This window comes from Seriola lalandi, unplaced genomic scaffold (assembly GCF_002814215.2).
Source record: "Seriola lalandi dorsalis isolate HSWRI2012SDOR001 ecotype SW California unplaced genomic scaffold, Sedor1 jcf7180002054685, whole genome shotgun sequence".
NCBI lineage: Eukaryota > Metazoa > Chordata > Actinopteri > Carangiformes > Carangidae > Seriola > Seriola lalandi.
Genome location: NW_019525238.1, coordinates 625,975 through 649,979, shown reverse-complemented (window position 1 = coordinate 649,979; position 24,005 = coordinate 625,975). Strand labels below are relative to the sequence as shown.

At 38.7% G+C, this 24,005-nt stretch overlaps 3 protein-coding genes across 4 annotated transcripts; 1 reads left to right on the top strand and 2 right to left on the bottom strand.

The window, feature by feature from the left end:
* The first annotated feature begins 463 nt into the window (after positions 1–463).
* On the top strand, positions 464–9,809 carry pabpc1l (poly(A) binding protein, cytoplasmic 1-like). Its single transcript, XM_023422787.2, has 15 exons — positions 464–662; positions 888–1,081; positions 1,557–1,672; positions 2,306–2,445; positions 2,592–2,686; positions 3,500–3,637; positions 4,324–4,419; positions 4,963–5,223; positions 6,210–6,297; positions 6,386–6,505; positions 6,605–6,741; positions 8,119–8,227; positions 8,333–8,463; positions 9,221–9,296; positions 9,644–9,809. Exons 1-14 carry the CDS (start codon positions 470–472, stop codon positions 9,281–9,283), a joined length of 1,881 nt encoding a protein of 626 aa, XP_023278555.1. The 5' UTR covers positions 464–469; the 3' UTR covers positions 9,284–9,296; positions 9,644–9,809.
* Positions 9,810–10,336: 527 nt separating this feature from the next.
* Positions 10,337–19,978, bottom strand: LOC111667170 (RNA-binding protein 39-like). 2 transcript variants are annotated; one of them, XM_023422786.2, is made up of 15 exons: positions 19,852–19,978; positions 18,548–18,605; positions 16,910–16,959; positions 16,600–16,791; positions 14,948–15,001; positions 14,506–14,623; positions 14,263–14,415; positions 13,742–13,879; positions 13,580–13,645; positions 13,295–13,499; positions 12,136–12,222; positions 11,950–12,046; positions 11,512–11,617; positions 11,047–11,125; positions 10,337–10,951 (listed from the first exon to the last, which is right to left on the bottom strand). In XM_023422786.2, exons 2-15 carry the CDS (start codon positions 18,596–18,598, stop codon positions 10,851–10,853), a joined length of 1,497 nt encoding a protein of 498 aa, XP_023278554.1. In that variant the 5' UTR covers positions 18,599–18,605; positions 19,852–19,978; the 3' UTR covers positions 10,337–10,850. The 2 variants fall into 2 exon arrangements, with proteins under 2 accessions (XP_023278554.1, XP_023278553.1); XM_023422785.2 differs by having other exon boundaries at positions 19,714–19,921.
* A 1,318-nt stretch (positions 19,979–21,296) lies between these two features.
* rh50 (Rh50-like protein) lies at positions 21,297–23,181 on the bottom strand. The gene has a single exon (XM_087178353.1). The coding sequence runs from the start codon at positions 23,030–23,032 to the stop codon at positions 21,608–21,610; it is 1,425 nt and encodes a 474-aa protein (XP_087034479.1). The 5' UTR covers positions 23,033–23,181; the 3' UTR covers positions 21,297–21,607.
* Positions 23,182–24,005: the final 824 nt, after the last annotated feature.

Sequence of the window (24,005 nt, the reverse complement as noted above, 5' to 3'; positions counted from 1 at the left end):
GAGCTGTACTGTGTTTATACAGAGAAGTGTATTATTTGGCCTTCCCTTGTTTCATGTTTTAGAGAGGCACTGATTCAACTATGCAATCATTGTGGAGGATGTAGTTTGTGGTGCTGGTTAACATTCTTGAATTATATTGAGAGCCATTGTTAATATTTTGTCTACCGTCACTGATTTATATAAGTGTGGTGGACAAAATATAAGAATATAAAAGATACGTTTCTGTGCCTGTTCAAAGTGTACCCAGACTCTCGACCAAAACATTTTTTTAAGCAAAATGCCACAAATTCTCTGGTTCCCCTTCTCCACTGTGAATGTTAGTTGTTTTTCTTAATTTTTCTTTGAAAGTTTCTAATTTTACTGCAGCCTCAGAAACAACCAGGGAGCCAAATCAACACTTCTCCATCAAAAAACACATTGTATTGCTCATAACTGTTTTTCTTATTTCTTGAACTAGCTGTTACCCAAGATGAACAGCAGTGGACCAGCATATCCCCTCGCCTCTTTGTATGTAGGGGACCTGCACCCTGATGTTACAGAGGCCATGCTCTATCAGAAATTTTCTCCTGCTGGACCCATCATGTCAATTCGTGTGTGCCGAGACATCATCACCCGCAGATCTCTTGGATATGCCTATATAAACTTCCAGCAACCAGCTGATGGTGAAGTAGCAATTTTGGCCAAATCCACTTAAATCACTTTCGTGATTACACTGGGTAGTTTAGTGTAAATTCTTAGTTTCATTTGAAGCTGAAGTTCAATCATCTTTGGAAAAGCAGTGCTTTGTGACAAATATCAAGAAAAAAATAGTACAGTAAATAGATTTTTTTTCTAAAAATTAAACGGGGTTCTCAACAATAAAATATATCTTTCAAACTTTGTTTCAGCGGAGTGTGCCCTGGATACAATGAACTATGACGTTATCAAGGGACGGCCAATCCGAATAATGTGGTCTCAGCGTGACCCAGGACTCAGGAAGTCTGGTGTGGGCAACATCTTCATCAAGAACATGGATGATTCTATTGACAACAAGGCACTGTATGATACCTTCTCAGCCTTCGGCAATATTTTGTCCTGCAAGGTAAGTGGCTTGGGTCGTCTTTTTGACTTGCAGAATTGCTGTAAGTGTCTAATCTTCAACAGTGTCTAATCTTTCTTCAGTGACAAGCTATTGTTGCAGTATTGTTATAGTTACTGAGTATTAAGCTGATATTGAGTAACACACCCGGCTATCTTCTATGTGTGATATTGTGAGGATAAAATTTGTGTAACAGAGCTGGGCAATATGGTTTTAATCTTTTTTTTAGATGTGTAAAAGAAAAATATCTGTAAATAATTCAATTTCTGACTATAATTTGCTTGGAAAATTTCATTTAGACAACAGAATTTTGTAAAACAATATAAGATAATGATTCTGATATTCCACTGAAGATCAAAAAGTGATACCACAGAACTGTCACTCCGCCCTGTAAAGGACAACATATTTAAAACTCAAATGTAAGTGGCTTTTTTGTGGCTATAAAGTTTTGTGAAATATAAAGCCTTTGTCTTTGTAGGTTGTTTGTGATGACAAAGGATCCAGAGGATATGGCTTTGTTCACTTTGAGACTCAGGAGGCAGCAAACCGGGCCATTGAAACCATGAATGGCATGCTGCTGAATGACAGGAAAGTGTGAGTGAACTAAATACTAAACTTCGATTTGACCTGTTTTTTTGTTCCTCAAAAAATAAGTTGAGGCAAAGAGTAGTGTAGAATATATGTATGTAAACTATATAAACTGTTGAATACCGATGACTCTGTTGTCTCAGACTTTTTCCGTGTGTTTTTTGCTCAGTCAGAAGACAGGTAGACGTCAGTTGGAATCAGACATTGCCAACTCAAAGGCCCATATCCTGGGGGAAAAAAGTCAGTTCTCCCCGTGTAGGTCAGTGAATTGGTAGGATCTATATCTAGGTTTGTTGTCTTTTGTGTTTATTGTAATTTTAGGACTAAACAGGCAATAATGCGTTGCATAAAGCAAGACCATCAGGGATGCAGTGTAATCGTTTTCCTTTCTTTCTTCCATTCATGACAGAAGTTTTCCTTAAATGTTATCTCATGCAAAAATTATTTATTTATTGTGACTGTTGTTTTAATTGTGTTGTTTCTTGATGTCTGGTCTGACCTCAGCAATTGTTGTTGTTAATGCTGTGTCCTGAAGCCGCACACATTTTCAAACATTAAAGTTTTCTGTTAATGAAATAATAAACTTACTTACTTTTATCCCTTCATTTTTATGTTGTTTGGGTTTGATTCTCTCTCCAGTTTTGTTGGCCACTTTAAGTCTCGCAAGGAAAGAGAGGTGGAGTTTGGCACCAAAGCTATGAAGTTCACCAACGTCTACATCAAGAACTTTGGTGAAGACTACAGTGATGAGAAACTCAAGGAAGTCTTTTCTGCATTTGGTAAGAAATCACAATTTTTTTTTTTTTTTTTTTTTTTTTTTTGTACCTGCTCAGTGTCAATCCATTTGATAAATTGCCACCATTGGTGGAAAAGTAGAGAATTTACATTCATTTCACTGAGCTTATACTCTGATTTATGCTCTCAGGGAGGACTCTCAGTGTGCGGGTGATGAGGGACGAGAGGGGGCATTCACGAGGATTTGGCTTTGTAAACTATGCTAACCATGAGGATGCTCAGAAGGTAGTGTTTGCCAAGTTTCCATGTCCACTCTGGATACCTGCCAACCGTAGCAGCCCATTATATTGACATTTAGGCTGGACCTGCAGCACTGACTATCACTGTAGTCATACACAATCAAGACAATTCAGATTGTCCAGAAGGTTGAGTGAGTGACTCTACTTTTTGTCAAGTTCAGTGAATATCTCCTCACGGTCCAGTAGCTGTCTGCTCTGTGTGTGTGTGCTGAAAAGATATCTGATGTTCCTAACTAGTGATCTCATGAGGACTGATACATCAGTACATCAGTAATGCATAAATTCTGCAAGTACTTGGTTTTCTGCAGTACCATAGATGTCATACTTAGTTACTGGAGATGTGATTCTTCTGGGACTGATGAGTTTAGTAACCCTACAAGCGTTCTAGTCTTACATCAAAATTGAAGAGAAGAAGACGGCAATTAGAAGGCAAGGAAACAATAGCAACACGTTGAATAGCAGCAGTGTGGGTACGACAACAGGTCCGCTGCAACCTGTGGGGAAAAAAACAAACCAAGATTGGTGTATGGAAATATTTTCTACTTGATGCCAGACAGTCCATGCGTGGGCCAGAAAACCTAAAACAATGAGCTAAAAGAGTCTAAGAGCTGTGTGGAGCTGAGTTAGGTGTCTATTTTAAGCGGGCTTGTTAATAGAAGGAACCAGGAGTGATTTGATTCAGTTTTGATATGGAAATTGAACTAAATGCAGTTTTAAGTATTATTGCCTTTTACTTTTCCTATAATTTAAGGTAGTTGACACATTTTAGAACATGTTGATTCTCCTCTTGTTTTCTTAGGCAGTTGATGAAATGAATGGAAAGGAGATCAATGGGAAAATCATCTACGTTGGACGGGCTCAGAAGCGTCTGGAACGCCAGGGAGAGCTCAAACGCAAGTTTGACCAGATCAAACAAGACCGCATCCAGCGCTACCAGGTACGGCTGCATTGTAGGCATATGGGCATTGTCTTTTTAAGACTTCTTGCTGACTTTCATTGTTTGTGGTCTTGCATTTACACTTTTAGAGTTGATATATTAAATGTGGAAAGAAATTAAAGGTTCAGTAATGTTCACAATGGAGACCTCATCTATATACACTGGGGAAAAAACTGTAGGTCTTCTGAGTTAAACCTCAGCCAGACAGCTGGATTGAGACAAAAGCATAGGTCAGAGTTTCAAAACAACAAAGATCGAGTAAGATGGCAATTTCCCAACTGATCTCACCATAGAAAATATTGTCGTTATCTGTGATATGACCCTAAAAGCTGAATGGTAAATAAACGTAAGCTCGGCTGATAACCAGAACCAAGAGGAGAAAGCACATTAGTCCAGTTTTAGCTGCTCTGCACTGGCTTCCTGTTACATTTAGAATTGATTACAAGGTCCTCCTCATTATGTGCAAAGCCCTTAATGGGTGAGGACCAAACTACATCATTAACTCCATTACAGCCCAAAGCTATGAAACACACAACCTATAGATATCAGAGAAGCCAGCTCACTTAGTATTTTTAAAAGAAAGTAAGTTTGGATTTGATGCTCTACATGTTTATGTTCATTAGCTTGACAAACAAAGACAATGGCTGGGATGGATGAGCCTATCATTTATCACTCTCTGTTTCTAGGGGGTGAATCTCTATGTGAAGAACTTGGATGATAGCATAGATGATGAGAGACTCCGGAAGGAGTTTGCTCCTTATGGCACCATCACCAGTGCCAAGGTATTGTAATAATGTAAAGTGTATGTGTTTGTCTGAGTAGATACATGTATCAATCAAAAGCCTGCCCAATAAAATGTTAAGTAATAAGGCACACAAAAAATCCTTTAAGTATAAAAGACTTAAGACTGTTGATATTTGCCCTCTGTACAGAGAGCAGTTTATTTTGACAGTATAGAGAGAATCATCACAGCACTACAAAAACTTCTCAAACCGTTCCCACAGCATACTTCACTTACACATCAACAGTCAAGGAAGAAAATGTGTAAAAATATGCCTAAATAAAGCTCCCATTTGGTGCTGGCTCATCCCCATGTTTGACAACTGATCAAACAATACAGGCTTTGTACAATTCACAAATACCATAAAAATGACGACCAACGGTGGGTTTGCTGCCTTGGAAAAATAACCAGATGAAGAAAACCACTGATTTATCCTGGATCAGGACACACAACTTAGAGTTCAGATTTGGCACTTGTCAGTTGCGTTCTGAAATGTTTCAGTATCTGAAATATTTCTGAACCTGAGCTTCTTTGTTTTCTGTAGGTGATGACAGACGGCTCTCAAAGCAAGGGCTTTGGCTTTGTCTGTTTCTCTTCACCTGAGGAAGCAACAAAAGCAGTAACGGAAATGAACGGGAGAATTATTGCAACCAAGCCGCTGTATGTGGCTCTGGCTCAGCGGAGGGAGGAGCGTAAAGCAATCCTTACTAACAAGTACATGCAGAGACTTGCTACCCTGAGGACCATGACAAGTCCGCTCATCGACTCGTACCAGCAGGCCGGATACTACATGACTGTACCGCAGGTACGGATGTTTGAACAGTGACACAGAGGGAATACAATTTGAATGAGTTGTTCATTGCGCTGCCATTCCTGATCAGTGGGTGGAAAATACAGAAAATATGTTTGGTCAACTAAATCCCCAGCTTATTGATCTGCACCTCCTCCTACATTTGCAAAGGCCTGCATCTCCTTAGAAGTTTCCTGGAAGGGACAACTTGATTTGGTACCAAGTACAGGTCAAACAAAGAGTAGTCAGTTGGTCCACTTAGTTATTTGTAAATGCTAAGCTAGCACAACCTTGAGACTCGTATTCAGAGCACAGCAGGTGAGCTGAACATGCAAAATGTGAAAGTTTACTAATGAATATTCACTGGGGTTTAAATTGAGCAATTTTATTCATGGAAATTCATCAGGGAATCAATAATAAACTCAACACACTGACTAAAATAACAGTCAGAGAACTTCTGTTTTTCCAGTAATTAGTACCAAATGACATTTTTTACAGGAAACATTTGAAAAACCAGTGAGGTAAAGTGTGATGGCTGATGGATGGTCTCATTGGTTTTTTCTCCCTCTGTCATAGACTCATTTGAACTGGGCTTTGGTTCTTGGCAGGTGTCAGTTTGGGACCCAAGTTGATTAACGTGCAGTCGAGGAATTCCACACAATTTTTTTTTTTTTTTTTTTTTTTTTTAAATTCCCCCCTTTCTTCTGTTATTTCCCTTCAGTCGCTTTTGTTTTTCCTCTGTTTCATGTAACAGATTTATAAAGCTCCGGGATGCACACAAATTTTCTCACTCCAACTGAAACATTTTTCAGCTCGACCGGATGCATGTTCATGGCAATTCACGCCATCCTGGGCAAATTTGCGTCCTTTCCCTTTGTATGCAGTTGTGTCATTGTTTAAATTTGCATCACGTTCTGTACAAACACATAAATATTCATTATGATTTAGAGGTTGACCTGCAGTTTGATGTCATGCATTTTAAACAGATACTTTTCTTGTAGCCTCCCACTCGCTCCTTCTACAACCACAATGCTGTCAGCAACATGAGGCCAGCACCTCGTTGGACAGGACAGCCTCCGAGACCACAGGGTGAATGGACAATTTGTGTTGTGTTCACATGGATATTTATGTCTATACGCAGTATATACTGCATATATAATGTTGTCTATGTTTTTAGGCCCCTACTCAACCCAGTTTGTTGGTAATTCTGTTCCCCGACGTGGATCAACAGCAATTGCTACAGTTAGACAGGCTTCCACCCAGGCTCCGCATATTGTCAGCTCTACACACAAGACAAGTGAGTACCTGATTTAAGACAACAGGATAAGCTCTATTCCTCTAAAATGCGCTGTTTATGTGGTTGGTAGTTTGTGACGTGTGTACTGACTTTGTTTAGACAACATTGGGACCCAGACTGTAGGAGGACGTACAGACATGCCTGGTTTGACCAGAAGCAGCCAGTATAAGTACTCGTCTGCAGTGAGGAACCCTCAGCACGTCGTTACTGTACCTGCACCCTTGACAAGACTACAGGTGCTGTATTGTCTACTAATTCTGATACAAACCCAGGACTAGAAATAACTAAAACCCAAACAGGGATTAAGTCGGTCCGTCTTCCATAGAAGGGTTGCAAAGTTCATTTAAAATCATGCATTGAATATATATGTTTACTTGTTCCTTGGCGCTTCACTGCCACCAACTATTGGATCAGTTGAACACTAGCAGCAGGAATGTTTCACACATCACCCATGTGTTTAGACTTTGTTTAAAAAAAACAAAACAAACAAAAAAAAAACTCCACAGGATACCTTTCTATTTATGGGGTTAGATTTGTTTCAATATTTGTGTGAACATATCGAAAATCAGTGTGTAAATGTGTAATCTGTAAATATACCTTCCACAAATACAAATAATACATTTTTTTATGCCTTTCTATACAATGACGTTTTTTGACATTTTAATGCCTTACTATACTATGACGGTTTTTGACTTACCATTCCATGTTTTTATGCCTTTTAATATACAATTTACATTTGCCATTTTTATGCCTTACTGTACTATGATGGTTTTTGACTATGAAAAATGTCATAGTATAGTAAGGCAAAAAAGCATCATAATTACTATACTATGACTTTTCTTGTCATTTTTATGCCTTATTCTACCAAGACAGTTTTTTTTTATTGCCTTACTATATTGTGACGTTTTTATGCCTTACTATACTATGATAGTTTTTACACCTCATTATACTACGTTCTTTATTATACTATGACTTTTTTTATGACTTTCCATATTTTGACGGTTTAATGCCTTTTTTTGCCTTACTATACTATGAGGTTTTTTTTTTTTTTTGGTCATATTATATTTTGCCGTTTTTATGCCTTACTAATAGTATGACGTTTCATTATGCCTCATTAAACTGTTTTTATGACTTACTATATTTTGATGGTTTTATATGTTACTATACGATGAGTTGTTTTGTTTTTCTTGTCATATTATACTATGACGTTTAACTTTTTTTAAGTCTTAGTATACTGACGTTCTTATGCTTACTATACTATCACTTTGTGATGGGGCGGCGCAGTGGTTAGAACTGTAGCTTCACACTGAGAAGCTCTTGGGTTCAAACACTGGGCTTTTCTGTGTGAAGTTTGCATGTTCTGTTGTTTGCAGTTCACATGCTCGTCTTATGGAAGTTGCAGATGGAAAAACTACTGTGTGAATGTTGATGTGTTGAGCCTTGTGCCTAATTATTAGATTGAAATTGAAAGAAATTCAGACATCATCATCATCATCATCATGGCAGAAAGTGGGGAAAATGACCTGCAGACAGAACGTCGCAGTAAAAATATGTTTAATACAAAATTGTCAGGTGATTATTAACATTATTATCGGTGCCCTTGATGTCGTCAGGTTATTCCTGCACCAGTGATGGAGCCACCAGTGCACATTCAAGGCCCAGAGCCGCTCACTGCCTCGATGCTGGCTGCAGCTCCACTCATGGACCAGAAACAGCTTCTTGGTGTGTCATCATTCAGTTCCTGCCTTTTTTTATTTTTATTTTTATGTAAATTGAATAAACTTTACTATTTAGGTTAATGGCCTCTGTCTCTGCTGTGACGCGCAGGTGAGCGATTGTACCCAATGATCCATGCCCATCACCCAAACTTGGCTGGAAAAATCACTGGGATGCTCCTGGAGATCGACAACTCAGAGCTGCTGCACATGCTGGAGTCGCCCGAGTCTCTGCACTCCAAGGTATAATTATGATCGTATTTTTGCGGGCTGGTTAATATCCTGCTATCGCACGGTAACGGTCGTAGTAGTTGATCTCAAGCAACCCAAAGGGAGGTGGTAATTCTTTTTTTTATTTGAAAACAGTTGCTAGACATAATTGTTTGCAGTTTTCTGTTAGTTATATCACCACGGTAACCGCAGAGTTGAGTGTAAAAGTCAAGTTTTGCTTGACCTTGAAAATGGTAGTTTGACAAAAAATCTTAACTTAGCAGGAATTTTAACTACATCCTATGGCCTTCAACTTTGGATTGAGCTTGTTCAGTTGACGAGGAGAAAGTGAGGACTCTGACAGTCTTGACAAAAATTTAAGTTTAAAAAATGTAGATGGTATTGCAGTGTTCCTCCAGAGGATAATGATCAATTCTTAATGATTGATGTAATTGGGTAAAGGCAAGAATATACTAACAAAATGAGAATTGTTTAAAGTGTTTGAAACTTGGCTAATTGCTAAGAAAATACCACCCTCACCTGTGTGGCTAGGAAACAGTCTAGCATAATAAAACCCATAGCATAACCCTTTTATAAAATTGTACTTGATTTCACACTTTGGTTTCAAGATTTAACTTGTTGAACAGTGAGCTTTAGCTGTTTCTTTCTTTGTGCAAAGCGAACTGTCGCCTGGATGTAGCTTCATATTTAACAAACACATAAGAGTAATGTCAATAATGAGAGTGGCGTTAACTTTCTCACCATTGTCTCTATCCTCTACTCTGGGCAGGTGGACGAGGCGATTGCTGTCCTGCAGGCCCACCAGGCGAAGGAATGCTCTCCTAAGAAGTGAAGGGCCCTTTCAGGTCAGCAGCCACTTGTGTTCCTATGTTCAGAGACCTTACAGCAGTGGATAGATCATTACAGCACATGCGATATTCAAGGTTTAGAGTTACTATAAATTCAAGTTGGAAGTGCCTGTTTTAGCATTATTGGTACTGATCATTTTGACTTAATCAGGCGGCTGGTGATTGTTGTGGAAAACCCTGTGCTGAGCTCCCTAGTGGTTTTGCAAATATCTGCATCAAGTTATAGTATTGGCTTATTTGGTTAAATGAAACAATTCTTGTTTTTTACTCTGTCAAGTCGATTCAGTTTGACATGCACAGCTGTGTTTCAGACATTAAATGCTAACATGTAATTTTTTTCCCAGATGTGAACGACTTTCTGCAGGAGGAAAAATATATTTACAGTAAAACTGAGAGAGAAAAATGTACTATGTGGATTAAATAAGGGGTAGAGAGATTTGTGAAGTTTAAGCAATTTTGTTGTTGCTATATCTTTTGTTAGAAGATAAAGTTTACAGTATATGCATTAAACCTGTCTTGTGCCATTTTTTAATCACAAAATGTCACTGTTGCAGTACATCTACTTCAGGTTTAAAATTCTTGGTCCCACAGAAAAGCTGCTGTGCGTTGCCCTTTAGTGGAGGTGGCTTAACTAGATGTACATTTGCCAGACCAACCAGTGAGTCTTTATCCTTCAATTCTTCTCTTTAACTGAAAAATAGGTCAATACAACCCCTGCAGCAAACTGCATTAAAAAGTGTGACTTGTGAACAGCGACCTGTACATCTAAGTCTATAACTCTGCATTTGTATCCAGAGGAATCTATTCTTCCATCTGCAACTAAGATACTGGTCAAACCACATGAGGGTGTGGTTTTGTTTGGCTTATAAAGTCAACTTTTTTTTAGCAGTAGTTGAATGACATCACTTTGATTTGTACCACTCGAAAGTACCTAAGACTTTTTCATGCTGAATGAGAAGAGAAATTTCAGCAGCAAGACAAGCTTAAATAAACCCAATTTGCTGGGGGACAAAAAAAAAGATCAGAGAAACATGGGGTCCTTTTAATCACAAAGTAATTTATTTGAACCTGGAATTGACAAACTCCCAAAAAGGAGACAAAAACATAGAATGAATTGTCAAATTTGCCAAAGTTTATTGGGAGCCTTCATACAAAAAATGAAATTATGGCTGTAAAAAGTTACAAAGGATTATTGTTGACATTGATATACTTTTGGCATTAAGGCCTATTAACCTAACACATTTGTGTGATTCTTTGCAATTTATTTTAAATCTAAAACTGGATTTAAACAAGCAGATAAGACAGTAATATTTAAAAGCATACAGACCGATAGATACCAGGAGATTACTCCTCAATGGTAGTTTACAACACAAACCCACAAAAAATTTGAAAAGCAACTAAAAAAAAAAGCCTAATTTTCAATGGTGAACTTGTGAAATTGAGGCAACTTTTATTACACACAGCCAACTAATTTCAATGTGTCGGTTTCAATCACATCTCCATGAATGCAAACAAATGTATTTACACTGCCTTTCATAAGCACGTCTCTGACTATCGACGTGCCGGCATTAGAAGTTGCTTTGCCGTTACTGAATCAGGGAAAAGGTTGTGGTAGGTGGGTAAGGGAACGTAGGCAGCCGTGATCATTTTGCCTGGGAGAGAAAGTGGGGAAAAAAAGTTAAAACCTGGAGAATGTTCTCCACATTGTTTTATTAATGATTCAAAACCAAATGGCAACATTACATACCTGCAAACCAGCGTCCATGAAGTGCATTTACAGTTGCCATCGCTGCTGGAATCGAGGGACACTTCACGTACACGTTACCCTGTGTGAACAAGAGAGTCAAGGAAAAGAAAAACTCTTTAGATTTAAGCAGTTCACAGCTTTGAAAAATGTCTGAACAGAAAGTCACAAAATTCAGTTTTCCCCTCTGAGATTCACATTTGTTTAATGAATCCATCCATGCTTAGTCTCACTACTTGATTGATGATATAACTGTCTTATTGTTATACACAGCTGAGAAATGTCAAATTCATGATATGGCTCTGTATTGTGTCTACTGGTCAAAGGCATTAAATTACTGGCTAGTGGCTATGTCAAAGCTCTGTTTTGTCTTTGACACCTATCGCCATACATGGTAATTACAGGTTTGTTCTTGAGCTACAGGTCATTATGTTTCTTGACATGAACTGACACTGTGCTTCAACTTACTTGAGCCGAGTTCTTATCAACATAAATGTGAACAATTCCTCCATGTTTGTTGCACTCTTCAATCACGTCATCTTGGATCTCAGAGGCCCAGCTGGGATCGTTTTCCCTGAAACATTCAATAATGTTAGTATACCTCAGACAAATGGGACAATTTTCAAGACATCTTAAAACAATGTTGACTTCTCCATATTTACACATTGAAAGGATTCTTGTAACTTGCTTTGTCTAACTCAGGCTGCTAAGGCATCATATCAGCTTTGAGATGCATTTCTACTCAAAGATCCAGACACATTTTGTCCCCATCATTCACACTGAAATCTTCACAGCTAGTGTGGAGAGGAGCAATGATTAGAGACCAAAAACTCTTCTTTCAATGGGCATGCAAGTAAATTTAAGACAACAAAAGTGAACCCCAAATCTAAATGATAATATCCTTACGCTTGTGGGTTGAACAGGTTGGACAGCTGAAGGCAGTGTGTGGCCAGTGGCTGTGATGGGAGGTTCAAGGCTTGGCTTGGAGCTGGAGTTGGAACAGCTGAAACAAAAAGAATAATTGATGTCAATGTCACTGAATTTTCTAAAAACAAACACACTAAAAATGTTTTCCATCATCTAACGCCTCACCTGCTGGAGCTCCGATGTTTCCAAACGGTATGGAGCCGGTCATCTGTAGAGCCTGCTGAGCAGCAGGAGGAATCTTCAGACCAGTTCCTGTGGAGAGAAATGAAAAATTGTTTTGCATAGGTACAACATATAAGACACCAATCGGATGGTAGCTTCATGACACTGACAGAGATGGTGACATTTTCAGAAAAGTCCTTTAGGTGTGTCATGTCTACCACTGGACTTGTTTCTTTATAAAAATGGAAACATTTGTTAGTGTTTTGAGCCAAATTGGAGCCCTGTATGTGAGACGCCTCATACACATTCAGGCCAGTGGATTTCCACGACTTTACAGAAATTCCTATGTCCAAACTTTTTGTGATTTCTGTGTGTACATGGAAAAGTAGGTAAAATAAATTAACCACAATAGTTCCAAGACCATTTGTAGACAGTAGGAACTAGTGATAATTATTTCTACTAAGAGTATTGTTGTGATATGCTCATATCATTTTATACCCTTCTGCTGTGAAGGTTAATAATTCAAATTGTAACTAAAAACTTAACTGAAATAGGTAAGATTTCATTTTACTCACTTTAAGAGTTTCTGAATTCTATGACTTTTCCAGGTTTTTCATGACTGTACGAACCCTGCTTCAACAATGACAAGGTAGAAATACATTTATCAACCACCATTTCCTAATTCTCTGCAGCACAAGTTTTCTTTGTCATTGTTAGTAAATTGATTCTGGACTTTTAGTGGGCGAATCAAGTATATTGAGGATATTACACGACTGAGATTGTGAAAGCCCCTTTTCACAATTTACTAACATTTATTAGACCAAGCTATAAAGACAATAATTGGCAGATCAATCATTACAAGCCTACCCTCTGATTAACAATTGTATTTTTCAAAATTGTGGATTAGACCTTTAAAGTAATACGCACCACAGCACAATTTTACTCAGTTTGTCCAGTCTGATTTCAGTCTAATGAATAATTTCCTCTCCTGTCAGATGTGATATGTATGCCAGTGATTTCGCTCAATAGAGTATTTGGTTAAATATCTGATGTAACATGAAGCAAACGCTTATTTTGACAATTTTTCAGTCCAAGTGAATAATTTATTTTCATTTAGTTCCCCTGTACTGTTGGTACAAACACGACACAGGTTACTACAAACCTTCTGCTAGTCGAGCCATAAGCTGTAGACGCCCCGTGGTGCCGAGGTCGATGCCGGTTCTCTCTAATTCATCGTTGTCCAGGAACGAACTGGCCGTCGATGAATCTGAGCGCTCTGTAACATGCCCCACCTTCATTGGACGTCCAGCCAGTTCAAACCCATTCAGTTGCTCCAAGGCCTTTTTTGCACATTCTGCATCTGCAAACTTGAAAAGGCAAAGTGGTTAGAGTCAAACTAGCTGCTGGCACTACTGCACTGTTAATGAAATACAGAGGCTTTAATTACCGATATGAAGCCGTATCCTTTGGATCGTCCAGTCTCGCTGTCCATCATAAGCTGGATTCCCTCAATCTTTGGAAACAAAAAACACCAATGCACAAGATTGTAACAAATGCATCTGGATAACAGTGTAAAAATTCCCATGTATTTGTGAAACTTATTTCTGACCTTTCCAAAAGGCTCAAAGATCCCTCGAAGCATTTCTTCAGTAATGTTGAAATGCAACGAGCCCACATACAGCCGCATCGGACCCGAACTGCCCTTCTGTAGATTATTGGCAGCGGCTGCCGCTCTGTTTTTCTCAGCCTGTAATTACACGTGGAAAGAGTAACAATTATTGTTCAAAATATATTAAACATTAGGAACTTTCATATAGAAATACCCCATTTATCCCAAACCACCGTAATCTGAGCTGAATGAGTTCATTTGAAAAATGAAGGGTGTTGGGGAACGAGATTTGTTAACAATTTACGCTCTTTGCTGCATTTCTAGAACAGTTTTGTTGATGTTTAGAAACATTTCATAACATCACGGACATGCTGACAGTAAGACTGGTCAGTGTTTGGGGCACAGACAGGCCTCTGCTGCTGAAGCATAGAGCTTTCTATTAATAAATTCAGTCACATTGGATGGAAATAATCCAGCCGCACTTTATTTAGATGAAGTTAACATTAGGTCAAGACACCCACCTGAGAGGCCTGGACGATGATGGGAACTCCTAAAAGCCTTTGGCCGGTCAATCCAATCGCCAATGGTACAGAAGAAGCCTCCACAAACTCTATGTATGCAATACCCTTTGATCTCCTTGAGTTCCTGTCTGAGATCATCCTCACGTCTCTGACCTTCAGAGAGAAATAGTCACAGTTTAAGAGATGATTTATATTTACAGGCTTGCTGGATTATACATGACAATAACATGAAAATCGACTGACTTTTCCGACAGCTGAGAAAAAATCTTCCAGGTCTCGAGCTCTGATTCTCGCAGCGAGCTGCATACAGAAGACTGTTCGGGCATCCCTCTCCTCTGGTGTTAGATTGTCAATTGGTTGCCTTAAAAAGACAAAAACATCCTAATTTAAACAATGAATAAAACAAGCTGTTTAATGAATAACAGATGAAATTATTAATATGTATGGTACTTTAAGTCATATTATAGACACCTTGATTTTGTTGTGGTGCCATATAGCACCCTCATAATCTAAATTTTTAAATCCTAAACTGTGTAATCTTTGTTTCCTGATGATAGAAATAAATGATTAAAAAAAGACCTGTAAAAACCTCAAGAGTAGGTTTGGAGGACATCTTTTTGATTTGGCGGTGCTTTAACAACGTTAGTGTATACAGCAATGTTCAAAATGTGAATATTCATCTCACCTGATGGGACTCTTGTCTTTTTTGAAGGGGCTCCGGCTTTTGGAACGTTTCCGGCTGAAATATTAGCAGAATAATTACTTTTTGTGAGCAAAATGTGACAATGTGTCAAAAAAATTTGTCTAGTTAACCCTAACGTCCACAGCAGCATGCAAGCAACTACTAATCAATTAATTTCCTGCTCCAGCATGACAAATCACTTTGCCTCTCCCAAACAGAAGAGCAACTTATAACAAGCAATATATGTACAGTATTTTTCAAACAAAAAGGAAATTCATTTGAGTGTCTGAACCAGAAAGTTAAAAAGACAACATTCTGTGATTGAAAATACTCAAAAACAGCAAATGGATTGGTTAGTTATTGGTAACTACATGCACCCATTGGCCACTTTATGAGGTATACCTATACAATCCGGTGCAATCCAGCACAGCAACTCTGCCACATATCTCTTCTTTATGAAGCTTATAATGGTCAGTATTTGTTTAAGCTTTGGGAGAGATTAATTCAACACGGGTGTATGCAAAAGTTTGTACCCTGGGCTATTTAGATATTTGGTTGATTTCTGAGGAGAAAAAAAAAAAAAAAAAAGTTTATATGTTATAAGCCCTACAGCAAAAAATTATTCAAATGTTAATGCAACAAATTAAACCAACTGTAGCCTCTGCAAAGGTTTGGGAACTCTACTGGCAATCCTCCTGGCAGATATCACAGCAATGTTTGATGCCAGCTAAAAGTCTATTCTTGATTTAGTCATTTTCACAAACTCTTTCTGCAGATCCCTTCAAGTACTGGGATATTTTTAAGCTGTCTTGCATGCACAGCATGCAGATTTTAAATGATGTTCAAGTCAGTTAAGATCGTGAGGGCTGTTCCAAAAGCTTCAGCTTGTGTTTCTTGATGTAGCATATGGTGGATTTTGAAATCTGCTTTGGATCATTGCTCTGTTGTAGAGGCCAGCCTCTTTTCAGTTTCACTTTCTGGACTGATGGCATGATATCTGCATCCAGTATTTGCTGATATTTAATGGAATCCATTGTTTCCTGTGTCACTGGCTGCCACACAACCCCAAAGCAGAATATTTCCAGCCCTATACTTAACAGCTACCAAAGGGGGTTACCTAAGTACTGACATAGTAGGGTGCTAAACTTTTGCACGTCACAAATAGTTAATTTTTTTTCTCTACCTCTATTATTTTAAGTTTATTTAAAAAAAAAAAAGCAGCAGTGTAGTAACATTTGAAGAGAGGCTAATATTTCATGTCTGTTTGCTGCAGAGGTTGTATTTACTTCTTTTCACTTCAAAAATCAACAAAAGATGCAATTTGCATGTAACTTTTGCATACACTGTTCTTACTGTGGTTGTTGTTAGTGGTCGTGTTGTACTGCATGACATTATATTGAATGCCTTTCTCATATTCTTCCCTCATGTTTGTAAATAGTGTGGGCAAAACTTTACAAACCCCTCTTAGAATAACAGTCCAGTTCAACACCACTGCAAACTACAACCTCGTGAAGAAACGTATAGTTAAATTAACACCTCAGACAGTGTCAGAGAAGGTGGAATGTTTGGCTGAATAGTTGTAGTGAATTGCATAATGTTGTACCTAACAAAGTGGCCTATTTGTATATCTCATTAAGGTTAACAAGGTCACATACATGGGGCTCCTGCGCGCTCTGTATCGCCCAGATCGTTCCTTGCTGCGGGAGCGGCTGCGATGACGCTCTCTGCTGCGGCTTCTTTTTCTGTCTCGGCTCCGGCTCCTCTTCTTACCCTTCTTTTTGTCTTTGCTTCTGCTTCTTCTTTTCCTAGAGCCTGGGCTCCGGCTTTTGCTTCGGCTCCTCCTTTTCCTAGAAAAAAACATGTTACAGCACTGCTATTGTGGTGCAAAGTGAACAGTTTTAAATTAAATGGATGAGTCCCAGTGGTTCAATGAAGTAAAACTAATGCGAGAAATTTAAAACTTACTTCTTGTTCTGGTCGTCATGTCCGTTTGCATGAGAGGACTTGATCTCATCCTAAGCAAGGTTGATAGAAGAACATCATGAGGACGTAGATGAAACATTTCAAGTCGTCAAGGTAAAGGGGGTGGGGTGGGACAAGAGAAAATGCAAAATATTTTCAATTAATAATAATAATACTTCAAACTTCCTACTGTCATGTCTGGACAGTGTCCTTCCACCACCCCAATAGCTTCCCATCCCACTCCTGTTTTTTTTTTTTTTTTTTTTTTCTTTAACAAGACTGCACAATACTTAAAGCAAAGATAAAGATAAGGGAGGGAGTCCAACATATTAGCTGAGTTCAGGAAGCTTTGACAATTGTCAGGTCATCTTCACCATTCCCCTTCTAATAGATCGTACCAATGCCACTATTTGTGCCTAATCATGTGACCACGAATGGCCCACAGCCACTAAAAGAGATCCTGTGTGGTTGGTGTCAGTCCAGTGATCTTCACCCATTTTCGTTCTTGGACTGTAAGAGCTCGATGCCACCTCTGTCACACATCTTGCCCTGAAGCAAACAGGGATTCACACTTCTTAGTAATATTGACGCCCAAGAAAATAAATGAATAAAAAAAATAAAAAAAATTAGAAAATCCATTAATTCAGCCACGTGTTACACTACCATTATTTAGTTTGCATTATGAAGTAATACTCATAACCTTTTGACTTGAGAAGGAATTATGAACTACTGAAAAGTAACTTACTTTATAATACAATGATGCTAGATAGAAGTATCTATTTACAGTCATTGTAGTAATATATCATTATCTGTGGTGTTGTGTAGCATGCAAAATCAAGATGCTGATTCACATTACAGTTGGCTATGGCAAAGAGGCAGTATTCATATTTACGAAAAATAGGAAATTATTCACCTGTATTTAGCCATAAAATTGTGCAATGGGTCATGTGTTTACACAGCGAAACTGTGCAACTGCAATCTTGTTATAAAACTACAACTTTTGAAATGACAACAGTTATAGTTTGATACAAACACGATTCAGAATTCCTAATTTTACAACTTCACACGAAATGGTTTTTGCGAAAGAGCAATTTGGTGAAAGTTGAATGACCTAAAAAGGTGCTTGAGAGATCCTTTCTTATCAAAGCCACACAAAGCAGGACATGTATTTTTCGATTTCAGAACAAAGGTTTAGATCTGCCTGCACATCCAGAGACAGTAACAGCATGCAGACTGTAAATCTGAATACTGCCTCCTTTGCTGGACAGGTAAAGATGGGCTTATCAACCATTGGCATTCACCTTGTTGCAACCGAATAGGGATTGGATGTTCTAGGTTGAATCTCTTTTAGTCCTAAGGTGAACCACAGTACATCAGTATATGCGCAATAACTACCTTCCTTTTTTTCACAGTTCACAGTGGAATCAAAGATGAATTCATGGGAGTAGAGGTGAGATATCATTAGGGAAGTCTATAAAGAGAGATAGATGTGGATTTATTTATAATTCTGTATTGCGTTTTAAATACTCAATCACACACCACACAACATTCAAGTAAACTTTGTCACAGTAGCAAATATAAAGGACTCAAGAGTAAATCATAACAGTGAAACAGGCCTCATCTCTGTAGTCCTGAACCCACCTTTCTGTATGGAGCCTCCAGCATGGCCTCAACGTCAAAATCATCAGCCATGATGATCCTGTGAAAAGGAAACAACAATAAGTACCTCACAAGAAACTGTATTACTGTGTGTAATCACATTAAAGCAAAAACTGGATAATTTGTTTTGATTCAGTTGGTCATGAGGTTCCCTCCCTTCTACACAGAAATGTTTGGTAACTATTTTTGATCAATTAGTTGTTTAAGCCATATTAAGTAAAAACAAAAAAAAAGTCAAACATCCCCACGTTACAGCTTGTCATTTGTGAGGGGGTGCTGATGTTCTTAGTCTTGTGTGGAAGCAACATTTTTTGTTTTTTCATCACATACACATACTTTGGACTGTTAGTTAGGCAAAAGAGGAACTTTGATGACAAAACGTTTAAGCAATTGACTTAGTAATTAATCTATGAATGAATTTATAATAATCATCAGTTGCAGTCCTACATAGCATAAAAGATTACACCCTGATACTTCTCCAATGCCTGAAATCCAGTGAATGGAATCTAGATTACAGCCTCGACTAACGGTTATTATCATTATTGATTAATCTGCAGATTATTTTGGTTTATATGTCTATAATATCCATCCAAGTTACTCAGAGTTCAATTTGACCTCTTCAGATTTTGTATTTTGTTGCAGCTCTAACATCATCTGAAAATAAATTACATGGTAACAATGTGCTTCAAGGAGTTTGCCTTAACTTCCTTCAGCTTTCCCTCAATATCACAATTTTTTACATAGTATTTGATAATTTAACTGGATATTAACCGATTAATATAACAATCTTAAGGTTACAGATTCAAAAGAGTTCAACAACCAACATATATTCAATGTTAAGAGCTATCATAAAGGATAAACATGCGTTGCACTTAACACGAAGCTAAATGCTAACTAGCCATATCCGTGGTTCAACGTTAGCTAATTTCAGTGACCCTTATTATTATTTTAGCCCCACATTTCACTTGATTGATAATACAGATATCAATAAACACGTACACCGGTTCAACAAGACTGCAACCATCCTTACTCAAAAATGTTTACAGTAAAACAAATAATGTTTACTTTGGAAAAACAGGCGCTAAGTTGTCAGTGAAGTGCCAATATGGCGGCAGCGAGCTAACTGCATTAGCAAACATCGACGTTACCGTTTGAAATTGACGAAATGGCGTGCCAAAGTCAAAATATCGCAGAAAATGTGCAGCTGAAGAGACTCCTCTCGACGTCTCCGTCTCGGCAGGTCACACAAAGCTAAGAAGAAATTAAAATTTTCTAAGTTATGTAACCTTTTTTCAGTAGCAGGTCGCGGCCTGGTATCAAAACGCTCTTTCCTTCCTTCCTTCTTCTTCGTCGTCTTCTTCTTCTGAGAAGTTTTTACGGCAGCTGTGGTATTTCGTGTTGCATTACTGCCCCCTACTGGAGCTAAGAAACACTTCACGGGCTCCACCCCCACATGCAAACTATAAGCCACATTTACTCAAGTGTACTTACGTACAATTCCTTGCACTTCACTCAAGTAGGCCCATTTTTGCTTCTTTATAGCCTACTTTTATACCACCACACTACAGAGAGAAATACTGTACTTTTCGCTACACTATCTACTACTTATGAGGAAGATTTTCCTTCTCATTGTCAAAGATTAACACAGTGTTTCCAAACCTTTTTGGCTTGTATCCCATTATAAAATAGCAGTGTCTACTTAGAGCCACTTGTCATGTGTCAGATGTTTATGAGTTGTAAGCAATGCCTGATTTCCCCTCTAAATGTGGGGTTTATATTTATATTGTTAGCTACACCAGATTTGTTGAAAAATCGTGTAATGTTTTTGGTGCAAATTATAGGTACACATCATCTTTTGTCAGGGGGCTGGATTTGACCCATGGGCCAATATTTGCCTACCACTGGCCTACAGTAACGCAGCAGCAACCACTGATAAAACATGCATGAGACCAACACCATGGAAATATGTAAAATAATACAACGTCCCCTGGTTTGCCTGTGAAACACTACTGAGGGAACAAATACCGTAAATGTGTTTCATGGCTCTGTGTCACCATCTAGTGACTCTTCAAAAGAAAAGTCAACTTCTCCACAGTGCATTCATATTCCAGCAATGTCAAGAATTTGCATCCCTGTTTCTATTTCCTGTTTAATATGTCCAGATTAATATGTTATGTTAATATTGTATATTTGTTTAATATTTGTGAATTTGTTTTGAGGTGTCTTTATTGCATGCACCACGCTTTCATGTATGATACAGTTAACTGGTTAAAATAATACTGAACTCTGGTAGAAATTTTCATTAGTTGCTTCATGTTTTTAAATGTATTTGTTTTAACTCTTTCAAATGTAAAACAGCCTTAAGCTTAGCTCAGCCCCAAACATCAACAATTTGTGAGACAAGCTTAGCTTTTAACGTAAAATTTAACCAATTATTGTATGTAGTATGTAGCCTAAGTTTCATTTCTCAGTGCTAATATGACACAAGTTCATTTGGTCTGTCACCTTTTAATTCATTTTATTCAGTCAGTTTCATGCTGATACTGCTTGTAATAGAGATTTGAGCCCTGTTTGTGTACGGTATGAGTCTTTATGTTATTGAAGTTCTTTTGTGAGATGGTTCATCTCATGTGGCTTATTTTCAAATTTAAATGTTGAAACTTTGAAGCTGCAGTTGATTATCTCGCTCTGTACTTGAATTATAGACATAATTACTGGAGGAAAAAATGCATACAGCTTAAAAAGAGTTTATTTCACATCACAAACTTGTGACTTCTTTGCCAAGAGAGCTACAACATTCAATTTCCTTTAATGCTTGCATGTATGACAATAAATAAACAGTGTTGGACAGTGTTACTGCATTGCTCATCATTATCATCTATAATCACTAGTGCTTATTTACAATGTAATGGATATCAGCATTTTATTAATAGTCACTATAACGTACTGTTGACGAATGATAAATTCCATTACTTATAAAGACAAATACAAACACATTCTCATCTTCAGTCAGATTCATTGACAGCACTTGGCAGTTGCATATCAGGCAACAGAATCCTCAGTGGCAGTTGTGTCATTGAGTTTAAGTGGTGCATCATAGTCTGGGGGAACATCAAAAAATGGCTCATCGTCGAAACAGAAATCATCAGATGGTGGTGCGAGGTATTGCAGCTTTAAGATGAAGCCTGTGAGGACGCCTCCCAGCGCTGACACTCCTATGGTGGAGAACACAGCTGCGACCTGGAAGAGAGCCTGTTCCCGGGCAGTCCTCCCCAGACCTGGCTGTAAACCGGGGATCAACATCTGCAGCTCTTGTAGTTTAGGGTCCCCTTCCACTGGTGCTCTATGTGTAAAGATTTCATACAAACTGGGGCCATAAACCTCCTCGTCAGCCATCAGTATAGCACATATCCCTGCAGTACAGGATATGAGTCCTGTTAGACCGTGTAGGTTATGTATTCCACATTGATCCTGGATTCTCATGCGCCGTGCTAAGAAGGGGCTCAAATACTTATAGCCCAGCATGCATGCAGTGCAGCCCATTATACCCAGAGCGTATGCAGCTGCAGGCGATATCATCATATCAACAGATGCCCCGACTGTCACACCTCCAGCCAGGGTGACGTTCTGAACATCAGCCATGGTGAGCTTACCGTTTTTGTTCAGCATCGCAGAGAGAGCGAAGGCTGTGAGCGTGGAGGCACTGAGGCCGATGAAGGTGTGGAGGATGGCTCTGTGCTGGTCGTCTCCTTTCAGTGTTAATGCTGAGTTGAAGGAGGGCCAGAACACCCAGAGGAACAAGGTCCCCATCACGGACAGGATGTCAGACTGGTAGCTGGTGGTCTCCTTTGCATGACCTTCATTTAGACGAGGCCTGTACAGCACAAAGGTGACACCCAAGCCAAAATAGCAGGCAAAGAGGTGAATGAGAATAGATCCTCCTGCATCGTTGATCCTCAGATACTTCAGCACGGCCCATTCTGTGACTGCAAACATTGGCACTTCCAGCAGAGCCATGACCAGCAGCTGCAACGGACTGGTCTTCCCCAGCACTGCCCCAAAAGATATCAACACCACAGCACAGGCAAATTCTGCATTTATGAGGTTGATCACTCCAAGGTGTATCTTACCGTCGTGGCTGAATTGGAAGTACCCCTGCACCAGAATGGCCCACTGGATTGCAAAAGTAGCCGTGAGGAAGTTAAAAACCATCCCCCCAAAGCCATACAGGCGGAAGAATGCCAGCAAGCATCCAAAGCCGAGAAATATCATGACCTGTATGTCTGTAAAAAAAGGGTAGTCCTTGTAAACTGCATTGTCCATGGGGTCAGTTTGGTTGGTCTGAAATCTTGCATCAGTGTGTTCATCATAAGTGACAAAGGCAGCATACAGGATAACAATAACCACCTCAGTGACAAACACAAATACAGGTAACTTAAAGCGAAGGCTGGTCGACTGTGTCTTCATCTTGACGGTTCTTCGGAGCAAATGACAATCATTTTTTTTGCAGGCTGGATTATCTCTGTGTAGATAAGACAGATCATTGGTCAAGCCTGTTCTCTCTCAAACAAACATAAGCAATATTCCCCTCAGAGAGAAATACTGCTGTATGGACTTTGGCCGCTGTAATAAGACATGCAACATTTCTGATACATCAGCGTTTTTGTGGTTATTTAACAGGACAATACAGCATGCACATGGAATCTATAAATTCACAGTAGCTTGTCTCATAAAGTATATATGCTTCTGACATCAGAATACATTTTTATGCTGATAAAGCTTATGTCATGCTGTGATTGTGTAGTCAGTGCATGTCACTATCAGTGCAGTTCAGCAAGTTTTGTCCAGATCAATCACTTTGACTGAAACCTTTTTCAAGAAGTAGGTTAAAGTGACTGATGCAACAGTACTATGCATCAGCTTCTTTGATGTCAGCCGATGCTGACAGTCCTCTTACCATTTGACATACTGTGCAATGAAACTAGATTACCCCCCAAAATAAGGGGGTCTGGCCATGTTAGACCAGTTTTTATTTGGGAGTAGCTTTAAGCTACTCATTTGTGATCTCAGTGGTTCTGGTCAGAATTTGATATGATCTTTTGTGACTGTACATCAGAGTACACTGAAAAAGACAGTGAAAATTATTATTGAGCAAATTATTTTTGTTTTGTGAACTCTTTTTATTTATGTCTTCTCTAAAATAGTAGCAGATGATCAATATTTTCTGGTGTGAAATATGGAATACCTCAATACCTCTCAAATGATCAAATTAAAGGCCTGCTTGTCTGCTTTGAAAAGATGGATGTCGCACATTTCCTACCACTACATTCTGGTAAAACTAAGATGCTATTTATTGGTCCGGCTCAACATAGACATTTGATAAATTAAAAAAATATTCATCAATGCAACTTGCATGCAGAGACCTTAATTCATGCCTTTA

What these genes read in the sequence shown, in the direction of transcription:
- rh50 (XM_087178353.1), bottom strand. Translation starts at nt 23,032, where the DNA reads ATGAAGACACAGTCGACCAGCCTTCGCTTTAAGTTACCTGTATTTGTG.
- pabpc1l (XM_023422787.2), top strand. Translation starts at nt 470, where the DNA reads ATGAACAGCAGTGGACCAGCATATCCCCTCGCCTCTTTGTATGTAGGG. An exon ending in GCAATATTTTGTCCTGCAAG is followed by an intron (nt 1,082 to 1,556) that starts GTAAGTGGCTTG and finishes TTGTCTTTGTAG; the next exon opens with GTTGTTTGTGATGACAAAGG. An exon ending in ACAGCCTCCGAGACCACAGG is followed by an intron (nt 6,298 to 6,385) that starts GTGAATGGACAA and finishes CTATGTTTTTAG; the next exon opens with GCCCCTACTCAACCCAGTTT.
- LOC111667170 (XM_023422786.2), bottom strand. Translation starts at nt 18,598, where the DNA reads ATGGCTGATGATTTTGACGTTGAGGCCATGCTGGAGGCTCCATACAGA. An exon ending in CATGACGACCAGAACAAGAA is followed by an intron (nt 16,792 to 16,909) that starts GTAAGTTTTAAA and finishes GTTTTTTTCTAG; the next exon opens with GAAAAGGAGGAGCCGAAGCA. An exon ending in TCTTTGAGCCTTTTGGAAAG is followed by an intron (nt 13,646 to 13,741) that starts GTCAGAAATAAG and finishes TTGTTTCCAAAG; the next exon opens with ATTGAGGGAATCCAGCTTAT.